This window comes from Malaclemys terrapin, chromosome 3 (genome assembly GCF_027887155.1).
Source record: "Malaclemys terrapin pileata isolate rMalTer1 chromosome 3, rMalTer1.hap1, whole genome shotgun sequence".
NCBI classification, from domain to species: domain Eukaryota; kingdom Metazoa; phylum Chordata; order Testudines; family Emydidae; genus Malaclemys; species Malaclemys terrapin.
In genome coordinates this window covers 144,035,824-144,057,368 of record NC_071507.1, presented here as the reverse complement: position 1 = coordinate 144,057,368, position 21,545 = coordinate 144,035,824, and the positions used below count along the sequence as shown (strand labels likewise).

General features: G+C 40.7%; 1 protein-coding gene across 4 annotated transcripts in view; it reads right to left on the bottom strand.

Annotated features, from left to right (window-relative positions):
* The window catches only part of SNAP91 (synaptosome associated protein 91), a 146,946-nt gene that overhangs the window by 52,065 nt on the left and 73,336 nt on the right, over nucleotides 1-21,545 (bottom strand). For 3 of the 4 annotated variants that reach the window (XM_054023731.1, XM_054023730.1, XM_054023732.1), the window contains exons 9-10: nucleotides 19,942-19,983; nucleotides 12,549-13,139 (exon numbers count right to left, since the gene is read on the bottom strand). In XM_054023731.1, coding sequence (XP_053879706.1) covers nucleotides 13,065-13,139; nucleotides 19,942-19,983 — 117 coding nt within the window. In that variant the 3' untranslated portion in view covers nucleotides 12,549-13,064. Of the gene's footprint in view, nucleotides 1-1,579; nucleotides 1,681-6,008; nucleotides 6,119-10,525; nucleotides 10,554-12,044; nucleotides 12,051-12,548; nucleotides 13,140-19,941; nucleotides 19,984-21,545 lie in introns of those variants that run through there. The other variant, XM_054023734.1, reaches the window with a different exon arrangement.

Below are 21,545 nucleotides of genomic sequence, written 5' to 3'. Positions count from 1 at the left end.
GAAACGCATCCCTTGGATGTACAAGAGGGAATATTGAGAAGTAAGGAGGTATTATTACCCCCTATAGATGGTATTAAGCTTATTACTGGAATACTGTGTGCAGTTCTGTTATCCATGCTTTAAAAAGAAAGTGGATACATTGGAAAAAAGTTCAGAAAATTATTACAAAAATGACTTCAGGTTTAGAAAACCAGATTTACCAAAGAAGATGAAAAAAATCTTCATCTATGCAGGTTATCCAAGAGAAGATTAAGAGGTAACTTGATCATGATCTGTAAGTATCTACATAGAAGGGACAATCGTGAATTTGTCTAGCTCTGGCTCCCAACCACTGTATCTTGTTATATCTTTAACACAGAGGGGAATTAACCACTGGAACAAATTATGTAGTGATGTGGCAGATTCTCCATCACTCGAAGTCTTTGGATCAGGATTTGATGTCTTTAAAAAGGATATGCTCTAGTTAACCAGAAGTTATAGGCTTCATGCAGGAATAACTAGGTGACATTCTACAGCATGTATTATGTAGAAAGAAGGTTAGGCGAATTGATCAGAGTTTTCTTTTCTCGCCTTAAGATCTTTGAAAATAGTGGTTAATATGGAAAATTTTAGAGCTAGAAGATCCACAAGAGTTGCTGCTCTAAGAGTTCAAAAATCAGAGCAAATACAGACCAGATATATAAATACATTGCCCAAGACGCCTTTTCTTCCTTAGAAGTTTCAGAGAGAGAATTTGAGTCCATGAAATGTTTCGGATATAGAATAGCATTAGCCCAAACTGAAATTTTTTAGGATTTTGCATACCATGGCTATGCAGATATGGCTGTTACCATCAGCAGTTTTGTTCACCTGGAAGTGTTTTCAAAATTTAGGACTCCTAGGATTGTTAATACACTTACAGGCCAACTAAAAATATCACCACTCACTGAGCAAGGGCAGATTAAGAAATCCAAGAAGTAATAGTGCCAATATTTTAGAATTTTCATGGTGCCTTTCTTCTACAGATCTTATTTGTCTGCAGGGAAAACTGTTATGTGACTGGGGGTAAGTCACTTATCAAGTCATGGGCAGAGCCACTGGTATAGATTAGAACACTGGTCTTTTGACCCCTATCCCTATGCCCCATCCCTATCAGCACACCACCAGGCTGTTTGAGGCTCCCCCACCCCACCATCTCCTTCCCAGCTGTTCCCTCCCACTCTCTGGGCTACACACTCTGGCTCCCCTATAGGATGTGCACATCCACTCCTAGAAGATTCTTCATTGCAAAGAACCTACAACCCGAGCCTACAACCCGGGGGGAGGGATAGCTCAGTGGTTTGAGCATTGGCCTGCTAAACCTAGGGTTGTGAGTTCAATCCTTGAGGGGGCCATTTAGGGATATGGGGCAAAAATTTGTTGGATGATTTAATTGGGGATTGGTCCTGCTTTGAGCAGGGGGTTGGACTAGATGATCTCCTGAGGTCCCTTCCAACCCTGATATTCTATGATAACAGTAGGGAAAGACAAGTTTCAGTTCAGCTGCCAATCTAAGAGTGAGATTAAAAGGAAAAGTGAGTAAAACAAACAGGTATTTTACCTCCCCATGAAGTTGCTCCTGCTGCAGCAGTTGGAGCTGCTTGCCCAGTAGATGTGAAATCTGGCTGAAGATCTAGAAGATCACTGGATGGTTTGGAAGTGCTATGGGGGGAGGGAAGAAAAACCAAATCTGTAGGATTACAGACATTTGTATAATTCTGCAAAGTAAAAGCTGTTTCATGTTACGCTGGCGTGTAAATGTTGTGAACAAGATTAGGGTATCTGTCAAACCACTGTAAAGCAAGTATTTTTCTGGATCAGAACCTAATCCTTCAGAAGCTACTAAATGCCTTTAAACACACATTTAGCTCAATAAATGCTGAAGGTATTCAGCACCTGGAGAGAGGACATCATTGTTCCTAATCACTTATTTATATTAGTGGACACTGATACTGTTCTGTCTCTCCAGAGGACACAATTGAACTGCAATGATACTGTAGGACAAAGCACAATAGAGGAAATACTACTGCAGAATTTCTAAAAGGAAAATCAAAACCCTTTTAGGACCAACGGGAATGGAGCTCTGTTTTCAGTCACAGCAACCATCTTCCAAAACATTTTTGTCCACTAGGTCAGAAAACTAGAGACCTGTGCACCAGGTACTGAACAGGCAACAGGAAAAAAGTTCATATCAAGGGCTCATTTTAGAACTGTATCACAAACTAGTCACATTTCAGTACCTCACCCTTCAAAAGAATAAAGTGAAAAAAGTAAGTGAATTTTGGTTCATCATGTCTATTTAGATGTGAAGCTTAATATTTAAGGTTAAAGTAGAAATAAAAATCAATAAATTAAGTTAACACTATTTCCATTAACATGTATATGGGGGAGGGATAGCTCAGTGACTTGAGCATTGGCCTGCTAAACAGAGGGTTGTGAGTTCAATCCTTGAGGGAGCTATTTAGGGATCGGGGGCAAAAATCTGTCTGGAGATTGGTCCTGCTTTGGAGCAGGGGGTTGGACTAGATGACCTCCTGAGGTCCCTTCCAATACTGATATTCTAGGATTCTAGTCAAACAGAACTTGTTTATTTATATAAACCTAGTGAGGAGGGCTTTAAACTAGGTTCGACGGGGACAGGTGAGCAAAGCCCACAGGTAAGTAGGGAACATGGAGACCGGGGAGATGGGTCGGAAACGAGAGGGAGTGTGGGCTATATTGGCAGAGAGAAAGGAGAGTCAGGACAAAACTGGGAGGAAAGATCAAACCAGTATCTTAGATGCCTATATACAAATGCGAGAAGTATGGGGAATAAGCAGGAAGAACTGGAAGTGCTAATAAATAAATACAACTATGACATTGTTGGCATCACTGAAACTTGGTGGGATAATACACATGATTGGAATGTTGGTGTGGATGGGTACAGCTTGCTCAGGAAGGATAGACAGGGGAAAAAGGGAGGAGGTGTTGCCTTATATATTAAAAATGTACACACTTGGACTGAGGTAGAGATGGACATAGGAGACGGAAGTGTTGAGAGTCTCTGGGTTAGGCTAAAAGGGGCAAAAAACAAGGGAGATGTCATGCTAGGAGTCTACTACAGGCCACCTAACCAGGTGGAAGAGGTGGATGAGGCTTTTTTCAAGCAACTAACAAAATCATCCAAAGCCCAAGATTTGGTGGTGATGGGGGACTTCAACTATCCGGATATATGTTGGGAAAATAACACAGCGGGGCACAGACTATCCAACAAATTCTTGGACTGCATTGGAGACAACTTTTTATTTCAGAAGGTTGAAAAAGCTACTAGGGGGGAAGCTGTTCTAGACTTGATTTTAACAAATAGGGAGGAACTCGTTGAGAATGTGAAAGTAGAAGGCAGCCTGGGTGAAAGTGATCATGAAATCATAGACTTTGCAATTCTAAGGAAGGGTAGAAGGGAGAACAGCAAAATAGAGACAATGGATTTCAGGAAGGCAGATTTTGGGAAGCTCAGAGAGCGGATAGGTAAGGTCCCATGGGAATCAAGACTGAGGGGAAAAACAACTGAGGAGAGTTGGCAGTTTTTCAAAGGGACACTATTAAGGGCCCAAAAGCAAGCTATTCCGCTGGTTAGGAAAGATAGAAAATGTGGCAAAAGACCACCTTGGCTTAACAACGAGATCTTGCACGATCTAAAAAATAAAAAGGAGTCATATAAAAAATGGAAACTAGGACAGATTACAAAGGATGAATATAGGCAAACAACACAGGAATGCAGGGGCAAGATTAGAAAGGCAAAGGCACAAAATGAGCTCAAACTAGCTACGGGAATAAAAGGAAACAAGAAGACTTTTTATCAATACATTAGAAGCAAGAGGAAGACCAAAGACAGGGTAGGCCCACTGCTTAGTGAAGAGGGAGAAACAGCAACAGGAAACTTGGAAATGGCAGAGATGCTTAATGACTTCTTTGTTTCGGTCTTCACCGAGAAGTCTGAAGGAATGCCTAACATAGTGAATGCTAATGGGAAGGGGGTAGGTTTAGCGGATAAAATAAAAAAAGAACAAGTTAAAAATAACTTAGAAAAGTTAGATGCCTGCAAGTCACCCGGGCCTGATGAAATGCATCCTAGAATACTCAAGGAGCTAATAGAGGAGGTATCTGAGCCTCTAGCTATTATCTTTGGAAAGTCATGGGAGACGGGAGAGATTCCAGAAAACTGGAAAAGGGCAAATATAGTGCCCATCTATAAAAAGGGAAATAAAAACAACCCAGGTAACTACAGACCAGTTAGTTTAACTTCTGTGCCAGGGAAGATAATGGAGCAAGTAATTAAGGAAATCATCTGCAAACACTTGGAAGGTGGTAAGGTGATAGGGAACAGCCAGCATGGATTTGTGAAGAACAAATCATGTCAAACCAATCTGATAGCTTTCTTTGATAGGATAACGAGCCTTGTGGATAAGGGTGAAGCGGTGGATGTGGTATACCTAGACTTTAGTAAGGCATTTGATACGGTCTCGCATGATATTCTTATCGATAAACTAGGCAAATACAAATTAGATGGGGCTACTATAAGGTGGGTGCATAACTGGCTGGATAACCGTACTCAGAGAGTTGTTATTAATGGTTCCCAATCCTGCTGGAAAGGCGTAACGAGTGGGGTTCCGCAGGGGTCTGTTTTGGGACCGGCTCTGTTCAATATCTTCATCAACGACTTAGATATTGGCATAGAAAGTACGCTTATTAAGTTTGCGGATGATACCAAACTGGGAGGGATTGCAACTACTTTGGAGGACAGGGTCATAATTCAAAATGATCTGGACAAATTGGAGAAATGGGCTGAGGTAAACAGGATGAAGTTTAACAAAGACAAATGCAAAGTGCTCCACTTAGGAAGAAAAAATCAGTTTCACACATACAGAATGGAAAAGACTGTCTAGGAAGGAGTACGGCAGAAAGGGATCTAGGGGTTATAGTGGACCACAAGTTAAATATGAGTCAACAGTGTGATGCTGTTGCAAAAAAAGCAAACATGATTCTGGGATGCATTAACAGGTGTGTTGTGAGCAAGACACGAGAAGTCATTCTTCCGCTCTACTCTGCTCTGGTTAGGCCTCAGCTGGAGTATTGTGTACAGTTCTGGGCGCCGCATTTTAAAAAAGATGTGGAGAAATTGGAAAGGGTCCAAAGAAGAGCAACAAGAATGATTAAAGGTCTTGAGAACATGACCTATGAAGGAAGGCTGAAAGAACTGGGTTTGTTTAGTTTGGAAAAGAGAAGACTGAGAGGGGACATGATAGCAGTTTTCAGGTATCTAAAAGGGTGTCATAAGGAGGAGGGAGAGAACTTGTTCACCTTAGCCTCTAAGGATAGAACCAGAAACAATGGGTTTAAACTGCAGCAAGGGAGGTCTAGGTTGGACATTAGGAAAAAGTTCCTAACTGTCAGGGTGGTTAAACACTGGAACAAATTGCCTAGGGAGGTTGTGGAATCTCCGTCTCTGGAGATATTTAAGAGTAGGTTAGATAAATGTCTATCAGGGATGGTCTAGACAGTATTTGGTCCTGCCATGCGGGCAGGGGACTGGACTCGATGACCTCTCGAGGTCCTTTCCAGTCCTATAATCTATGAATCTATGAATAATATGAAGTGGCAGTGCTTAACGGTTGTGATATTGGATACAGCCCAAAGTAGCTACGGAACTAATTTCAGCTTTCTTGGAATTAGTCATATAAATCTAGTGTTTGTACAACTGTAATGCTGTACCATTCCACAAATATGCTATGCATTCAGTGTTAAGTAAACTAAAAATTGTGAATGAGTCCAGTGACAAACTGTAGAGCTGTAGCTGGTATACTCCAGAGATCTGGAATTTGTATAGCAGGCACAGCATTTCTCAGAACTATGGAACATGGTTAGCTTTTAAAATCCACAATGTGAAATGGGGAAAGGGTCTGTAGGCAATACATGAAAACAGTTCACAATTAACATATTGCAGAACTTACCTGACAGGAGCGGCTGTAGATGAAGTTGCAAAGAGATCAACTGGTGGAGAAGTATCAATACTTTTTGCTGGGGTAGAATTAGGAGATGTAACAGTTGTGGCTGGAGAAGACTGGAGACAAAAAGTCAAAATACATAATCACTCAAACAGGTAGTGCCATCATCAATATATAGACTAGCATAGGCTTTCAAGTCTACCTTACAAACTAATATTACCTCTAATACAAAAAGAAAATTTTCTAGTGAATAAAAATTAATCTGGGGACAACACAAAGAAATCAAGTCTCCATACAGAATGCACTACTTTTTACTTCAAAGGCTGAACAGCATAAATATTCTTAAATAAGAAATGCTTTAATGGACTAGCAAATTTGAAAAAAAAAAAAACAAAACAAAACAAAAAAAAAAAACCAAACACACACAAGTACAGAACGCTACTTAACTAAATTGTGTGCTCTGTTTATGGCAGGGGTCGGCAACCTTTCAGAAGCGGTGTGCCGGGTCTTCATTTATTCACTCTAATTTAAGGTTTTGCGTGCCAGTAATACATTTTAATGTTTTTAGAAGGTCTCTTTCTATAAGTCTATAATATATACCGTAACTAAACTATTGTTGTATGTGAAGTAAATAAGATTTTAAAAATGTTTAAGAAGCTTCATTTAAAATTAAATTGTAGAGCCCCCCGGACTGGTGGCCAGGACCCGGGCAGTGTGAGTGCCACTGAAAATCAGCTCGCGTGCTGCCTTCAGCACGTGTGCCATAGGTTGCCTACCCCTGGTTTATGGGATCCTTTACTTGCATGGGGAATGTCTGGTCACTGGGTAAGCTTCTTAAACCCTGCCTTTCCAAAGGCTCAAATCCCAACTTATCTCTTTTTTTGGAGATGCAAGTTATTCACCCTATGCATTTAGTTTCAGTGAAATTGAGAAAAGAAAAAATGGTCAGCTATAAAAAAAAACAGATATTATGTGGCTTCTTTCTTTGTACTAGCCATGTTTGCACGTTTGTACATCACTACTTTCCACTGCATACCCTCCAACCTGAGAAGCTTGATAAAGCAGTTTAAAAGAAAATACTTTACTTCAGTTCATGAAATGCTCCAACAGACCCAAGATTACGATTTGTTAAAACAACTTATTAGAGGCAACTATCTCCATAATAATGGATGGTATCATTGGGAGATACCTACTCTTAGGTGCAACATCCAAATGCTGTCTGTGGCTCTTATGGCTAAAGTTTGTAGTCTCAAATTTCTTTACCCTGATAGGGATCGACAGTTTTCCACCATCCACCTTTAAGAAGATCCCACATTAAGTCTCACGCTGGTGGTGGTGGTGTTGGGGGTTATTTTTGATATATACATCTAGGGAAAGAAATTTGCTCTTCCTCAATTTCTGTCCCATCAATCCTCCAACTTTTATACGATTCTAGTTCCCCACCCACTAAAATGTGTTAAACAGAAAACATGGTAACTGTTAGCACTTTGTTTCTACATTTATTTTCTTGTCAGAAATACCCTTTTTTGGAGAGAGGATTCTGTTTAGATACCGTACTATTCCACTTTGAATCATTGCATAGCATCTCAAGTGTCTTATCTGGGTGGAGATAGAGGGTAAAGGGAACAAGAATAATGAAGAGTTAACAATCAGAGGCTAATTAGTTAATGCGTAAAATGCTCTGAAGAAGAGAAGTGCCAGTATCACCAATCAGGGAATCACATGGTAGTTCCCTGGAAAAGTAATCTCTGGGGAAAAACAGCTCAACTGAGAAATTCTGTCAAGAAAAATATTGGGAACATAAAGCAAATCAAATATATTATTGTACATTCAGACAACAATTACAGACAAGCAAGTTCTTTCTTTGATGGTACTTTGGATAGATCAACATGGCCATATCAACATGTCTCCTCAAGGCTAGGAGCATGGGTTATGTTTAAGAATTTTGAAGTGAGACTTCCCGTGGGAAGAGAGATATTACCCTTTCATAAGAGTATTAAAAGCAGAACAGCAAGAAAACATGCAAGGGATTTGGGGTTATTTAGGAAGTGGGGAAGTATACTCATGGTAAAAATGGTAATCCAGTTTATGGGGCTGGAGAAGAAAATTAGGAATGACGATACTGTGCCTCCTCCTCAGTCTGAAATTTAGAGGGTAGAGAAATCAGCATGATCCAGGAACACGCTTCCAAATGGTGAGAGAGAGGTTTAGATTAAATCCTACATAATGGATAATGCAAGAACGTGGGGGAGGGTACAATAAATAGTCAGCTCCATCTCAAAAACAGGTCAAGTTGTGTGTAAAATTAAGTGTCAGCTCCAAAACCTTGGACTCCCACAGAGCTGCTCTGCAGGATTTTATGGGCAATTTGAAAAGCTTTATATCAGCAGCAGTTCCTTTTAAATATTTAAACTGTTACTGATGTGTTGTAACGCTAACTGGTATCAAAATATAACTAATGCTGTGAGAACAGACCAAAAACCTAACTATAGCTTTGTTAACCTCTCTGTACGGTCAGGGAAGCCCATAGTTCAGTTGTGTACCCCTACAAGAAGTCACTTTTGAGGAAGCTGCCCTCATTTGACAAATTGCAAACATTAAGCTACACCATGAAAGTAGATTTCAAGACTGCTGCATTTATCAATTGTAACTACAACCACGTATTCAGAGTAACAGAATCAAAGACTCAGGCCACTCTTCAGTTCTTCACTCAGTAATTCACCTTGCAGAAGTCAGTCCAGCGGTTAGCAGTGTAGGTACTTAAAAGGACTAAAGATCTTCCCATCAGAATAATTCGGAATTACTGTCTGGGGCACTGAGTCATGCATCCCCGTGACTGGGGCTTGTTATTGTATTCTGCAACCACAAGTAATGAAGACTGAAGACAATAGTACATGGTTGTAACCCAATAGCACCTTAATGCCAGCAGGCAAGGGGGTTACAAGAAAGTCCGAATTCTTGTATGTACATTCTGGTTCACCACAGAACGCCATGTGAGGTCTTAAATAAAAGCTGGGGTCACACTGGTTTTTAGTATCATTGTGAAATGTACCTACAGATACTTTGTAAAGAGTTACGCACATAAATAATGAAATACGTCCTTAGAGTCTGTGTCAAGGTATGAGTCATCAGCAGAGGCGGAGAAACAGGTTTTCTGGCAGACATATAATGTTTATTCATCTCTTGGATGTACACTAAGCATTGTAAGCTAAACTGGATGCCTATTTACATATGAACGCATTGAAGAAATGTGAAGTCAACATAGGGTGACCAGACAGCAAGTGTAAAAAATCAGGACAGGTGGTGGGGGGTAATAGGAGCCTATATAAGAGAAAGACCCAAAAATCGGGACTGTCCCTATAAAATTGGGACATCTGGTCACCCTAAGTCAACAAGGCAGCAGCACACAGGAAAAACTAACCATGGGAGGTAGAGGGGGCCCATAGTGCTCTGGCTTGCTGGGTACACTAGGCAAGTCACTTTACCTCTTTGTGCTTAAGTTTCCGCATCTGTAAGATAGGGATACTGACCTCCTTTGTAAAGCACTTTGAGATCTACGGATGAAAAGACTATAGAAGAGGTAGGTATTCCTATTACTATATTCCTTGGAAGAAGTAGGCATTAAAAGCTGTTGAAACATCTTGCACAACTGATAATTCACAATAGCCACCTTACTCCTAGTGAGGTGACTATTTGATTCCCCTGTCTTCGTGGAAGCCTTTAGTGCATACAAGTTTGATCTACAGAATGATTTCAGCATATGAATGAATGACTTGAGTCATGTTTCCTGGGCACTGACAGACTGATGCCAAACATTTGCAGAGACCCTGTCCTCTGAGCTGACATGACCAGGCCTAAGAGAGAGGCAGCGTTCATGTCCTCTAAGGTCATTAGGATAAGGCTGGATGCTGCTTGGTATTAGAATTTCTGTAACAAAAAGCATGCAGACATTTGGGGGGAGAGGGGGAGGAACAGTGATCTGAAACCAGCCAAATAGGGGATGGCAAATCAAATAGCGGAGAACTCAAAAAGGCAGTCTCGTCACAGTAAATATATTACTAGAGAAAAAGATGTAGGGGAGAGAAGCTGACATGCCACCGAGTCAGCTTCTCACTGGGAAATGGGAATGGCCAAGTTGAAGGTGTGGACATCCGTTATGCCTCCACATAGCACTTGATTGCCATCTCCCGGCAAGGCAGTTCAACATTCTTTCGAGAGCATTCTCAGCCACCATGAGTTAGCAGCTTAAAATTCAAGAGCAGGTCTCCAATCCCTGTTTTACAGTGGTTTCATTGTTTGCGTCCACACACACACCCTTTTTTTTTTTTTTTTTTTAAACTGATGGTAGTTTGCCTAGAGCTTGGGATATGTGGAGGTTTCGGGGGGGGAGGGGGAGGGAAGAATGCCACACAGACCCAAATAAAGAATTTTTCTTAAGCACTTTTAACTCTAATGGTAGTTTAAAAGCATATGCTGACTGAGAGCAATCAATCTTAATTAGTACATAAGCAATTAATATTTACCTTGCTTAAGGGAGAAGGAGCACCAGATCTAAAAAGAAGAGAAGATAATGAAGATTTTCTAGTTAAGTACATTTTAGGAAAGCATGCTGAAGAAACATCAGAATAGTTTTTCAAGTTCTCATTAAAAAATTATTTAACCAAAGAGATTACAAACAAGTACGCTGGACTTGTCTAAAAGCCATTTCAAAACCAATACATGCTGTAGTTTAACTCAAAGTCTGTCATTTTAGGAAATAAAGAGAAGTTTTAAGTGGTGAAATACTAATGCCTATGTTTAGTACTGTCTGTGGCATTTGACACCCTGGGCCAAATCTTACAGTTCAGACCCCATGTACTTGACACAAGAACTGTAAGTAAGGCAGCAACTTACACGTCTGCTTTTGGCCCCATGAAAGCTGGGGATTACTGGAGTGAAGTGGTGGCCTGGCCTTACCTCTTTCCCAGCCATGCCCCCTGTATTGGTGGCTGGGAAGGGTTGGCATATGAGTCACTATGGAACAGGAAGACTCTTCAGCGGGTCAAATCCACTTATTTTTAAGCTGCCAGAAAGCTACAAAAGCCAAGATCAGCTATGCCTTAGCTTCTGACAGTTATGTCTGAAATATATAGCTCTATGGTAAGGTGGCATTTAAGGCATACATACCAGTGATTTAAGATTAAAGTGTTACAAGGCTACTGTATTTAACATAAATAAAACAAAACATTACAAACCCAGGAAATTCATATCGAAGATTATACTGAAAAGAAGCCCAAATATGCAAAGATATGGCAATGCATAGTTAGGACACCTAGACTAAAATCTGCCCTGTGGTGACATCATGCAATAACCATACAGTTTTAATGAAGGCATATTAATATTTCTGGTCCTAGATTAAACTCAGGAAAGATGTATTTGGGCTTTTTCCTACCTCATGCTGTCACTACTAGGCAGAGTTAAGGCTGTTTGAGTGCCCTAGCTGTGCATTTTCTTACCCATAGATAGTTGTTTGTTATAAAAAGAGTAATTATGTCACTGATTGCTGCTTTCACAGAACTTCAGCTGAGTAAAAAAACCTGAAGAAGATCTCTGTGTAAGCTCAAAAGTGTGTCTTTCACCAACAGAAACTGGTCCAATAAAAAGATATTACCTCATACACTTGTCTCTCTAAATAGTTTGAGTCAGTCAATTTTCTCACTTCTAGGCTAAGCTTTTTTACTAATCTGATAGTCAATTTTTTGTACCAGTTTAACTTCTGGGTACATTCCCATTTGTGAAATTGATCAGAGAATTTTTCATGCATTTAAATTTTGTGGTTAAGACAACTAGTTCTGAAATACACTATTAGATATTCCTCTTTGTGCACGAGAAAGCAAATATTCCTTGATTAATTGCAAATATCAGCGAACACAAATATATGCAAAGCTCATGAAAAAGCAACTTAATCATAGAAACTAGAAACTGGCAAGATTTAATCACTCAATCTCCTCAATAAGATGAGCACTTAAATATGCATGCAAACAAGAGTATATAAAAACTTACCCTTCACTAAATTGCACGGCAAACAGACATACAGAAAGAAAAGAAAGAATGCATAGGTTAAGTGCACTTTAACTTTTTTCCTCAAAAAGTGAACAGTTAAGATAAACATCTAGATAAGAGGCTGCAAGACGATTAGAAAAATCTGCCCAGCAAATAGAATTTTTACAAATTTTTACAGCAAATAAAGTAACGGTGAAGAACCAACTTATTCTTCCTCAAACTGGTCCTTGTACAAAAGCAATACAAGTTAAGTGGATTCCATTATGTTGCAGTGTATACATAATTTTTTGGGGGTAAAATTAAGAACTCCATTAAGCGGCGCTTGTAAACAGAAAACATCCGAGAAGTCAATGATGCTAGCTAAATAATAGGATTAGTCTGTTTTGAAAAGTGAATCATGAATGACATAAGTGCGGGCCGTCTTCAATGTTTATGTTTAATTAGTTGGTGTCAAAACAAAACAGAATTACATTTGTATAGGTTATACTTGTTTCAGATATAAAACACAGGGAAATCTTAAAATAGCTGTAAAAAGGCATTGCTTGTATGGTCATAATGGTGTGAAAAAAAAAATAAAATCTCAAGCAGTGTTTAAAGTCCAGTATGGGGAAGTAGAACCAGTATAAATTAGAGGAACAGCAAATACTTGGATGAACACAGTGTGATGATGCTATACTCCCCGTAGGCAAATGGAGTCTGACATCACTATGCTTCCCCTACTTCCCTGGAAGTTCCAGTGGAGAACAGCGATACACAGACCACTTTCTCTCTTCACTGGTCTTGCAAAGAACTTAAATGTGGCAGCTCTGAAACAATCAACACAGCCTGAAGAATTAAAGATGGCTAGTATCCAAGCGTTGCTCTAGGAGAGAAGTGCTTCTTGGTTCCAGCTCGCCTCTTCTTTCAATAAGAAGCAAAATGGGAAGCTCTGGATGCTGGGTGGCCCCTCTGGCCTGGAGGGGCTTCTATTTTTGGCTTGATGAATTTTTAATCTAGTTCTACACATGTAATTGCATCATTTTACCTGTTCCCAGGTTTTTTCCCTTCCAACGTGTTTAGATGTTGTTCAAGGGTCTCCATAAGACTGCTGGGAGCCTAGAAAGTGAATATAAAAAAAGGTGCACATTTTTTTCTTTAAACACACTAAATGATGGGAGCCTTAAGGTTATCAGGGCAATTTAAATAATCTTCTGCTAAAAGTAAAACCAGTTTGCATACGCATGCTATAACCCCCAATTCCACTCCATTGTGTGAAGAGGGGGAAAAAAAAAAAAAAAAAAGTATTTTCATGCTGACAATATCAAGACAAAAAAAGCAATTCTATAAAAAAGCCAATTCTGAAACATTTATTCTTTGCAGAGTTATAGCCATCTCTTTCTTTACTATACAGTTATTGAATCCTATGTACATGATGTGCTCACCAGACTTCCAGCCAGATCATGTGTTTGACATTGACAACAGCACAGGCATCCACAGGTTAAGGGAAAATTACCCACACACACTAAATCCACACAGGTATTTATGCTCATATCAATTGGGTGTGTTATAAATTAGCTTTTAGCTAAAACACGGACAATTTTTCCCATTTGTGGCTAATGGTTAGAGTTGTATTTATCAGCTAGTATTTTCCACTAAAAGGAAAAGTGTAAATTAAAAAATGGTCCAGATTAATTATAAAAAGCTATGCTTAGAATTTGAACACTTTCCAGGTAATAGCATGAAATATCTACATAGTCTGGTTTAAAAAAAAAAAGAAAACAACTTATGAATATATGGGACAGGTAACCAAGATTCAGGAGCCAGAAGAAAATAAATTCAAAAATTCTAATTTCAGATACTTTATAAAACAAAATAAATCTCAGTCTAATGAAGTTTGACTAATACTGCACTCAATTTTCTTAAATTCAAGATCCTCAGTGTTTTGAGACTTTAAATAACCAGATTTTATAGCCAAGTAAAATACCCAGGCATGCAGTTGCTGTTACAATGGTGGATAAAAAGGAAAGAAAGCAAGAACAAGTTTCAGTGTCCTTAGCTACTCCAGTATAAAAATAGTGCCTAGATAAGTAGATTTCCATAAGACCAATGAGTGAACAAGAAGCCCTTGAGAGCTACAACCGTAGATAACAGCAATATTTTATCAGGGTTACCGGTTCATCAATGGTACATTCTTTAAAAGAGGAATTTTCATTATCAGTGATTTTCAGATCAACCAGAACTCTTGTCAGCAATACCTAAAATGTTTGTCATAAATAAGTTCTTTAATAGCTCTGTGTAAATACGTGCATCGAAAATTTAAAAAAGCAATACAAAACAAAAAACCTGTCATGCTTGAAGTCAGTGCTATTATTTCCAATATGCACATACAGTGTTACTGAAGACAATTTCAAGTGCCAGACTAAAATCAACTTCATAAGATAGGATTACCACCGGTATCAATGTGAAACGAATACTTTTTTTAGGCAACAAATTTGATGTACAGTAATGCTGCATAGTAGAACGTTCTTACAGCCAAGTTTTCAATAAAAACTATTCACTACACAATTTATTTAACATTAGGTGGGGGGGGGAAGGAGGGGGAGGAGAAGGGGTTAGCATTCAAACATGGCCAAGTTGTGCAACACTCTGAGCTGTCTTAATGATTTGAAAAGTTCTGTATCTATTTACATACCCTAACATTTGAAATAAATAATGCAAGCACAAGCAAATAGCTCAGTACAGGTAACTTCATTAATAAGTGAAAAAGTTGCTAGAATTCACTGGTAGTGAAAAACGAAAGCCACAAAAGTTTCAGGTTTGCTAAAAGTAACAGACTTGGCCATTTACCTATTTATTTCTCTCTAAGCTAATTCTCGGTTATATAGGGTATCCATTTTTGTGGATAAGAGGAACAATAATGAAGGATTTAGTATTTTGTTGGGCACACTGAATGTTCGGCCAATCAATATTTCAATATTCTAGCTACAGTATTCAGGTCTCTTCCTGAGACTTAATAGTTTTCAAATATACTATTTGTAGCATTTGTGCTAGATTAGATTTTAAAAACAAGTGAACTTTAAAAAGTTTGTCTGATACAACTATAGATAGGGCTCCAGAACTAGGAGTTCCAAGGCCTCTGAGGTCATAGTGCCACACCCAAATAGGGTGATCAGATAGTAACTGTGAAAAATTGGGATGGGAGGGGTAGACCTCTATATAAGAAAAAGCCCCAAATATCAGGACTGTCCCTATAAAAATTGAGACATCTGGTCACCCTACACCAAATCCAGTTAAATATGAAGCTTAATAGCATGCAGCTGGCAACATTTGCTATTCAGAAGTTATGACACATTCATGGGGATAATCTCTGGCACAGATGACTAGGCAATATCCACAGAAGGTGACTCTCTAGAGTTAGCAAAGTCTGCCTAATCTTCTATTCAGTTTGGTAGTGGCTGCCAGAAGCCTGCTCTCTCCACTTCAGGCATACCTGGTATATTTTGTTTGTCTACTAAAATTAAATATCCCTCATGTTTTCTAGCAACTAAGATGCCCACCTCAGCTTCCAATTCCCTGAACCTGAACCAGAAAGATTAACATTTATATGAAGCAAAAATCCAAGAATAAGAGACATGGCTGGGAAATAACTGAAACAGAAGTATTTATGAAAAGTTAAAACCCACTATATTTCCCTTCTTTGGGGCTGCAAAGCATCAAACCTAGATGCCAAGTTGAGAGAGTAGCACTGTGTACATGTAAATCTTCTACATAGGACATTTTGGGAGATATTTATTAACATCACTAAGGAATACCACTAAAACCACTCTAGACCTAGTAGACGGAGCCTTAAAAACACAGAGGTAATGTCACCTTACATAAAATATAACTGGTATTTCAATTAGAGTTGTGGAAATAACTGCCTCTTCTGTTCAGCAGCTGAACAAAAGATTTAAGAAATTTCAGCTAGACCCCAGATGATGTGTGTTTGGCAAACAAAAACAAAGTCAAAAATTTCATTTGACCTCAAATGAAGCCTTTAATTTGACATGAAACAAAAACTTTTAAAAGGCTTACCTCCAAATCAAAATTGAAGTAAAATTGGAAACAAAGAAATTTCAAATAAAAAAGTATTTTAATTTCAAACATGTACCCCTGGTTGAGAACCACTGAGCTAGGGGACTGAATCTGGTGGAATTTAAACACCCGTTTTGGAACACATTTTTGTCAAAATCCAGGTCTCTCTCGTGACTCCTTTGGTACCAACCCGAGGTTTCCTGCCCAGACTGGATTCTGCCTAGATGCAAGTTTCTTCAGTGCCTCAGAATGGTTTGCTCCTGCCATGCCAGTCAGACTAGATAGGAACTAGTACATGATTTTTCAGTGACTGTTTACTTGACTTGGGCATCTCTGGAGCCAGATATCGATCCAAGATCGATCAGGGACCCTGACTTTTAAGGTTTTACATTAAGAAATACTGGCACTGTCTGTGCTTAGTCAGTCAGGGTCTAAAATATAAACACAACACACTGCCCTTTTGGTATTGGCTCTGAATGTTCAGAATGTTCTGACAGAAGCTGCTCATGCAGTTCAATGGACACTGCTTTCCTGAAGGCTGCAGAAGCGTAGCAGCATAATAAAGGGCAAATATGCAGAAGTACTTCAAGAATTAAATTTCATTCTAACAATTTCTGGGTGCTTCCTGTGATCTCAGTAACAGCCATAGCCCAAGTTAAAACCTCTTTGCCTAAGGATTTGATAATTCACATGTGACAAAGCGTGGAAGTGTCTAGTATCTTATCACCATCATGTGAGACTGTTTCTCTGCTCAGTTTTGTATAGTTGCACGATAGTGCATAGAGTTAAATCAAGGGGGGGCGGTAATAAAGGGGTTAAAGAACTGAGGAGGAAAGACAGATAAGAGCTTCTGGTAAACACCTTTAAAGCAGCTAACAAAAATAATGGTGCCATCAGACATAAATGAGATGAAAGAAGCTGAGACGCCAAAAATAAGAGACCTTAGAAGGTGGCCCTGGCAGAAAGGAAGAAGGACAAGTGGTCAGCATGCTATGAGGCTGATACAGACTAGGGGGAGGTAAGAGCTATAGGCAAGCAGCCTCTCTCTAAACGGGACCTAAGCATCTAGGCCAGGAGCAGCTAAGGTAAAAGCAATGCAAGATTCATGTGGCCAGGCCTCTTATTTGTACCCCATGTCTCAGTCTGCTTTATTTCTACTGGTAATATTGAACAATACTTGTTTGAGAAAGCGGTATGGTCCCTGTGCACTAACTACTAGTCACAGCTCTCGGAGAGAACTCAACAGCAGGATTCAAATCCCAGTTGGGCCTGCTGAAGTAATCATAATTGGTATCCAGGGGACATAAGTCCTGGGGTCACAACCCAAAGCACTAGGAGCAGAGTTTCCTGAATGAAACTCGCCCCTCTCCAAGGAGCCCAGGACTTAAAACCCTCCTGAGAGCTGAAACAACTCCGAGAACCCAGCGGATCCTTGGCTGGCCTGGGCGCCCAGGACAGCACTCCCGTCCACCTTCGCCCCCCCTTCTTCTGATGTTACACCCAGACTTGGCCAGTCTGGGTCGTGCGTGTGAGAGTATGAAAGTGGGTTAGGGCTTGGGGCATTAACGCTTTCTTTCTTCCCCTGAGTGATGTGGGAGCGTTCCCAGCACTCTCTGCTGTGTTATTTTATTATTTTATCAATAAAAGCTTTAAAATTTAAACACTTGGTGTGCCTCTTCATCTCCTCCCAAAAAAGATCCTGTGGCCCCAGCCTGATCAACTATGGCCTCAGGCAGATTGGTAACGAAAATCTGTCACACTGGTCTAAAAGCAGGAAAGTTACAGAATTCTACTCTCTGAGAGAGAAAGATCTGAGGCCTGACATCTATGGGGGTGCACTCCAGACCCCAAGAAGGGTCAGTGGTGCAGCAGCTATCCTGGAAGCTGACACTACATATAGCTATTACTCTGTAAAAAGAAAACTGCATTAAATGTTTCAAGTTATGCAACAATTTTAGCTTCTAGCAGACTAAAATGGAAACTGAACTATTTAAAAAAGTAAGTTTGTTGTAAATGCAGTATTTTAGATTATATAAAAACCTCAAGAATTCCTTAGGCTTCAGTTATTTTTCCTCAAATCAAGCCAAAATGTTAAATGCAAACTTTTATTTAGCTTTATTTCAATTCTGAGCTTTAAGAAACTAGGGATATTTTCCAGTCAGAAGAAACAATTTATGGAATATAGTAGGGAACCAAATATTTATATGTTTTTAATATAGATTTATAAGTAGTGAACATGTTCTATTAAAAAATTAGATTTTTATATAGTTGCTCTCCAGTTTGTTTAAAAGCTTTTAGTTTCTGTGCCATTTTGCAGGCATTGAGATATGCAATAAGTTAAAATTTGATTTGAATACACTGTTCTGCATTCATTAATGAAAATTTCCATGCTACTGTGCATTAAGTAAAACAACATTAATTAACAAATATTGTTATGGTTCTTGTTAAAGACAGGAATGCCATATTAATACTTGTAGTTGCTTAGGGTTACCATAGGTCCGGTTTTTCCCGGACACGTCCGGCTTTTTGGCAATCAAACCCCCGTCAGGGGAATTGCCAAAAAGCCGAACATGTCCAGGAAAATGCCGGCCGGGCACTTCCCCTCCCGCGGCGGCTCTGCTCCTCCCGACTCTCCGGCTCTGTTTAAGAGCCAAGCTGCCCGAGCGCTATGGGCTTCAGGCAGCCCTCTTGCCTCTGGACCCCAGCCGCTGGCCGGGCACTTCCCCTCCCGGGCTCCGGCGGCACAGGGTCCGGAGGCATGGGGGCTGCCCAAAGCCGGTAGCGCTCGGGCAGCTCGGCTCTTAAACAGAGCCGAAAAGTCAGGGGAGGAGCAGAGCCTCCGGCCGCAGCAGCTCTGCTCCTCCCCTGACTCTTTGGCTCTGTTTAAGAGCCGAGCGCTACGGGCTTTGGGCAGCCCCCATACCTCCGGACCCTGCACCGCCGGAGCCCGGGAGGGGAAGTGCCCGGCCGGGGGCGCAGGGTCCAGAGGCATAGGGGCTGCCCGAAGCCCGAGCGCTACCGGCTTCACGGTTTGCCGGGCAGCCTCCAGACCCCGTGCCCCCGGCTGGGCGCTTCCCCTCCCGGGCTCCAGCTGCGCTGGGGAAGCGCCGGCCGGGGGTGCAGGGTCTGGGGGCTGCCCGGCAAACTGTGAAGCCGGTAGTGCTCGGGCAGCCCTTTTCGCGTGGCTGGGAGTGGGAGGGAGGAGGGGGCGGAGTTAGGGTGGGGTTGGGGCGGAGCTGGGGGGTGGGGAAATGGGCGGGGCCAGGGGGTCCTCTTTTTATTTGTTAACTATGGTAACCCCTATAGTTGCTGTAAGTAAGGAGTTTGATCCATGTTTGAGTTTCAAGGAATAAAATTCTGCCTCTAGTTTTAGGTCCTTACCACGTTTTAAAGTTTAAGATAGATACTCATATTTGGTCATATTATGGCAACTTCTTTATAGCTATGGACCACGACATTCTGCCAGAGGTGAAATTATGAAGTAGGTCAAAGCACAAATTCAGTGCTATGACACCTTAGTCCATTTTTTAAATGCAGTACTCACACTCCTTGTGGGATAAATCTGCACTTCTACAAGGGAAAACAGATAGGCAGTCTTTTCATTATTTAGTTACAAACTTTAAAACAATCAGAAAATGAAACTGGTCTTCTGGGATTAAATGACCAGAGATCAATCTGCCAAAAATGGTTGACAATTTGCAAATTCCTCCCTTTTGCTTTTGAGAAGGATTTCAAGAAAGGTACATATCAGGGTACATGCCAATTATCTGACTCTTCCTCATACAGTTTTAGCTTACTGTATCTTTCCTTATTGAATCAGTTTATACAAAACTTAGAAACTTACTTGTGTGAGATCAGGAATGTCTCCTTTGTCAATTCCAACTTGCTGTGGATTTAAAGAACAATTTTATTGAGAAACCAGTAGTGCTTATATGCTACAACTGCAGCAAGTATTCAAATTGATTAAAACTGTCACATATTTTCTCTTCAACTAACTTCTTATGCATTATGTCTAAATATCATTAAGTACACAAGTTACAAACTTCATAACTGATTTTTCCCCACAAGCCACTTCCTCACCCTTCCAAACACCTTGAAAATGCTGCAATGCTCCCTTCTAGGGAGCAAAAAAGTTTATTTAGAAACAACCCCCCGCACAAAACTCAATTCTCACTCAGGTCTTGCACTCCCTTGCACATACAAGCAAAACTTTCCAGCTCTAATGCATTTAGTCTGAAAAGGCAGCAGTAGTGAGCTCAAGAAAGCATTATCCAGGACTCAGAACTCTTTTTGAAACTTCCAGTTAATCCTCTCTCAGTCAGTGAAAGAACTCTTGCAGGAGCCGCACCTCTTCACCCTTCAATCTGGGTCCCTTTTGTTTATGCCCCTTTCAGCTCTTTGGAAAACTAAAATAAACGTTAAAACAGGGATCTCAAACTCAAATCACCATGAGGACCAGTACATTGGCCCAAGGCCTGCATCACTGACACCTTTTCATATAGAGGTACAAACCCACCCACCCCTGCTCTGTCCCCACTCCATCCCTTCCATGAGGCCCCACCCTGCCTCTTCCCACCCCTTCCCTGCCCCACCCCTATTTCAACCCCTTTCCCAAATCCCCGCCCTGCCACACCTCTTCTCCGCCTCCTCCCCTGACTGCATGGCTCTCTGCTCTGCCCCCTCCCTCCTGGAAAGTGCTAAGCATTGCCAAACAGCGGGAAGCACTTGGAGGTAGGCAGAGGAACAGGGACATGGTGCACAGGGGTGGGGGGGAGGGAAGAGGAGGAAGGGGCGGCAGGTGAGGGGAGCTTGGAGGGCTGCAGCAAATAACTCCAAGGGGCTGCATGTGGCCCGCAGGCTGTGTGTTTGAGACCCCTGTGTTAAAATATCAATCTCTGCTAGCATCCTTAGTCCAGTTGCGCTGTGGTCCAGAGCTTCTATTTTTCTGTCCCAATTTTTTTAAGTCTCAGCTCATTGCCTTGAGACTTTTGCTCCGATTTAGCGTTTTCAACTCCACAGCCACTTGCTTGATTTTAGAATGTGATCTGCTTCTTCTATCCATCAAAAAGAAAGGAAGATTATAAATCTGAGCAGTGTCCATGTAGCAGGAGGATATTATGAATGGGTACACTTGCTGCAGATTCTACTTGAGCTAGGAACGTTGTACAAGAGAGTGTCAAATCTAGTTGTCAGCGTGACACTTGAAGATAGATCTTCATGAAGATCACTTCTAGTCCCCAAAATTGCCACCCTCTTCAAGGTTACATTTAAGTCAGGGACTGTCCATTGGCACAGGTGGTGGCTCTAATCATGAATGGAATGCAACAATCTATGGTTAGTTTTGGTATCTTGTGCTTCAACCCACTACTGGCGTCCATAGGTCCCAAGAACTTTAGAACCCGGATTTAATTGGTACTGCTTGAGCTATAGATAGTATACAAATGTCAA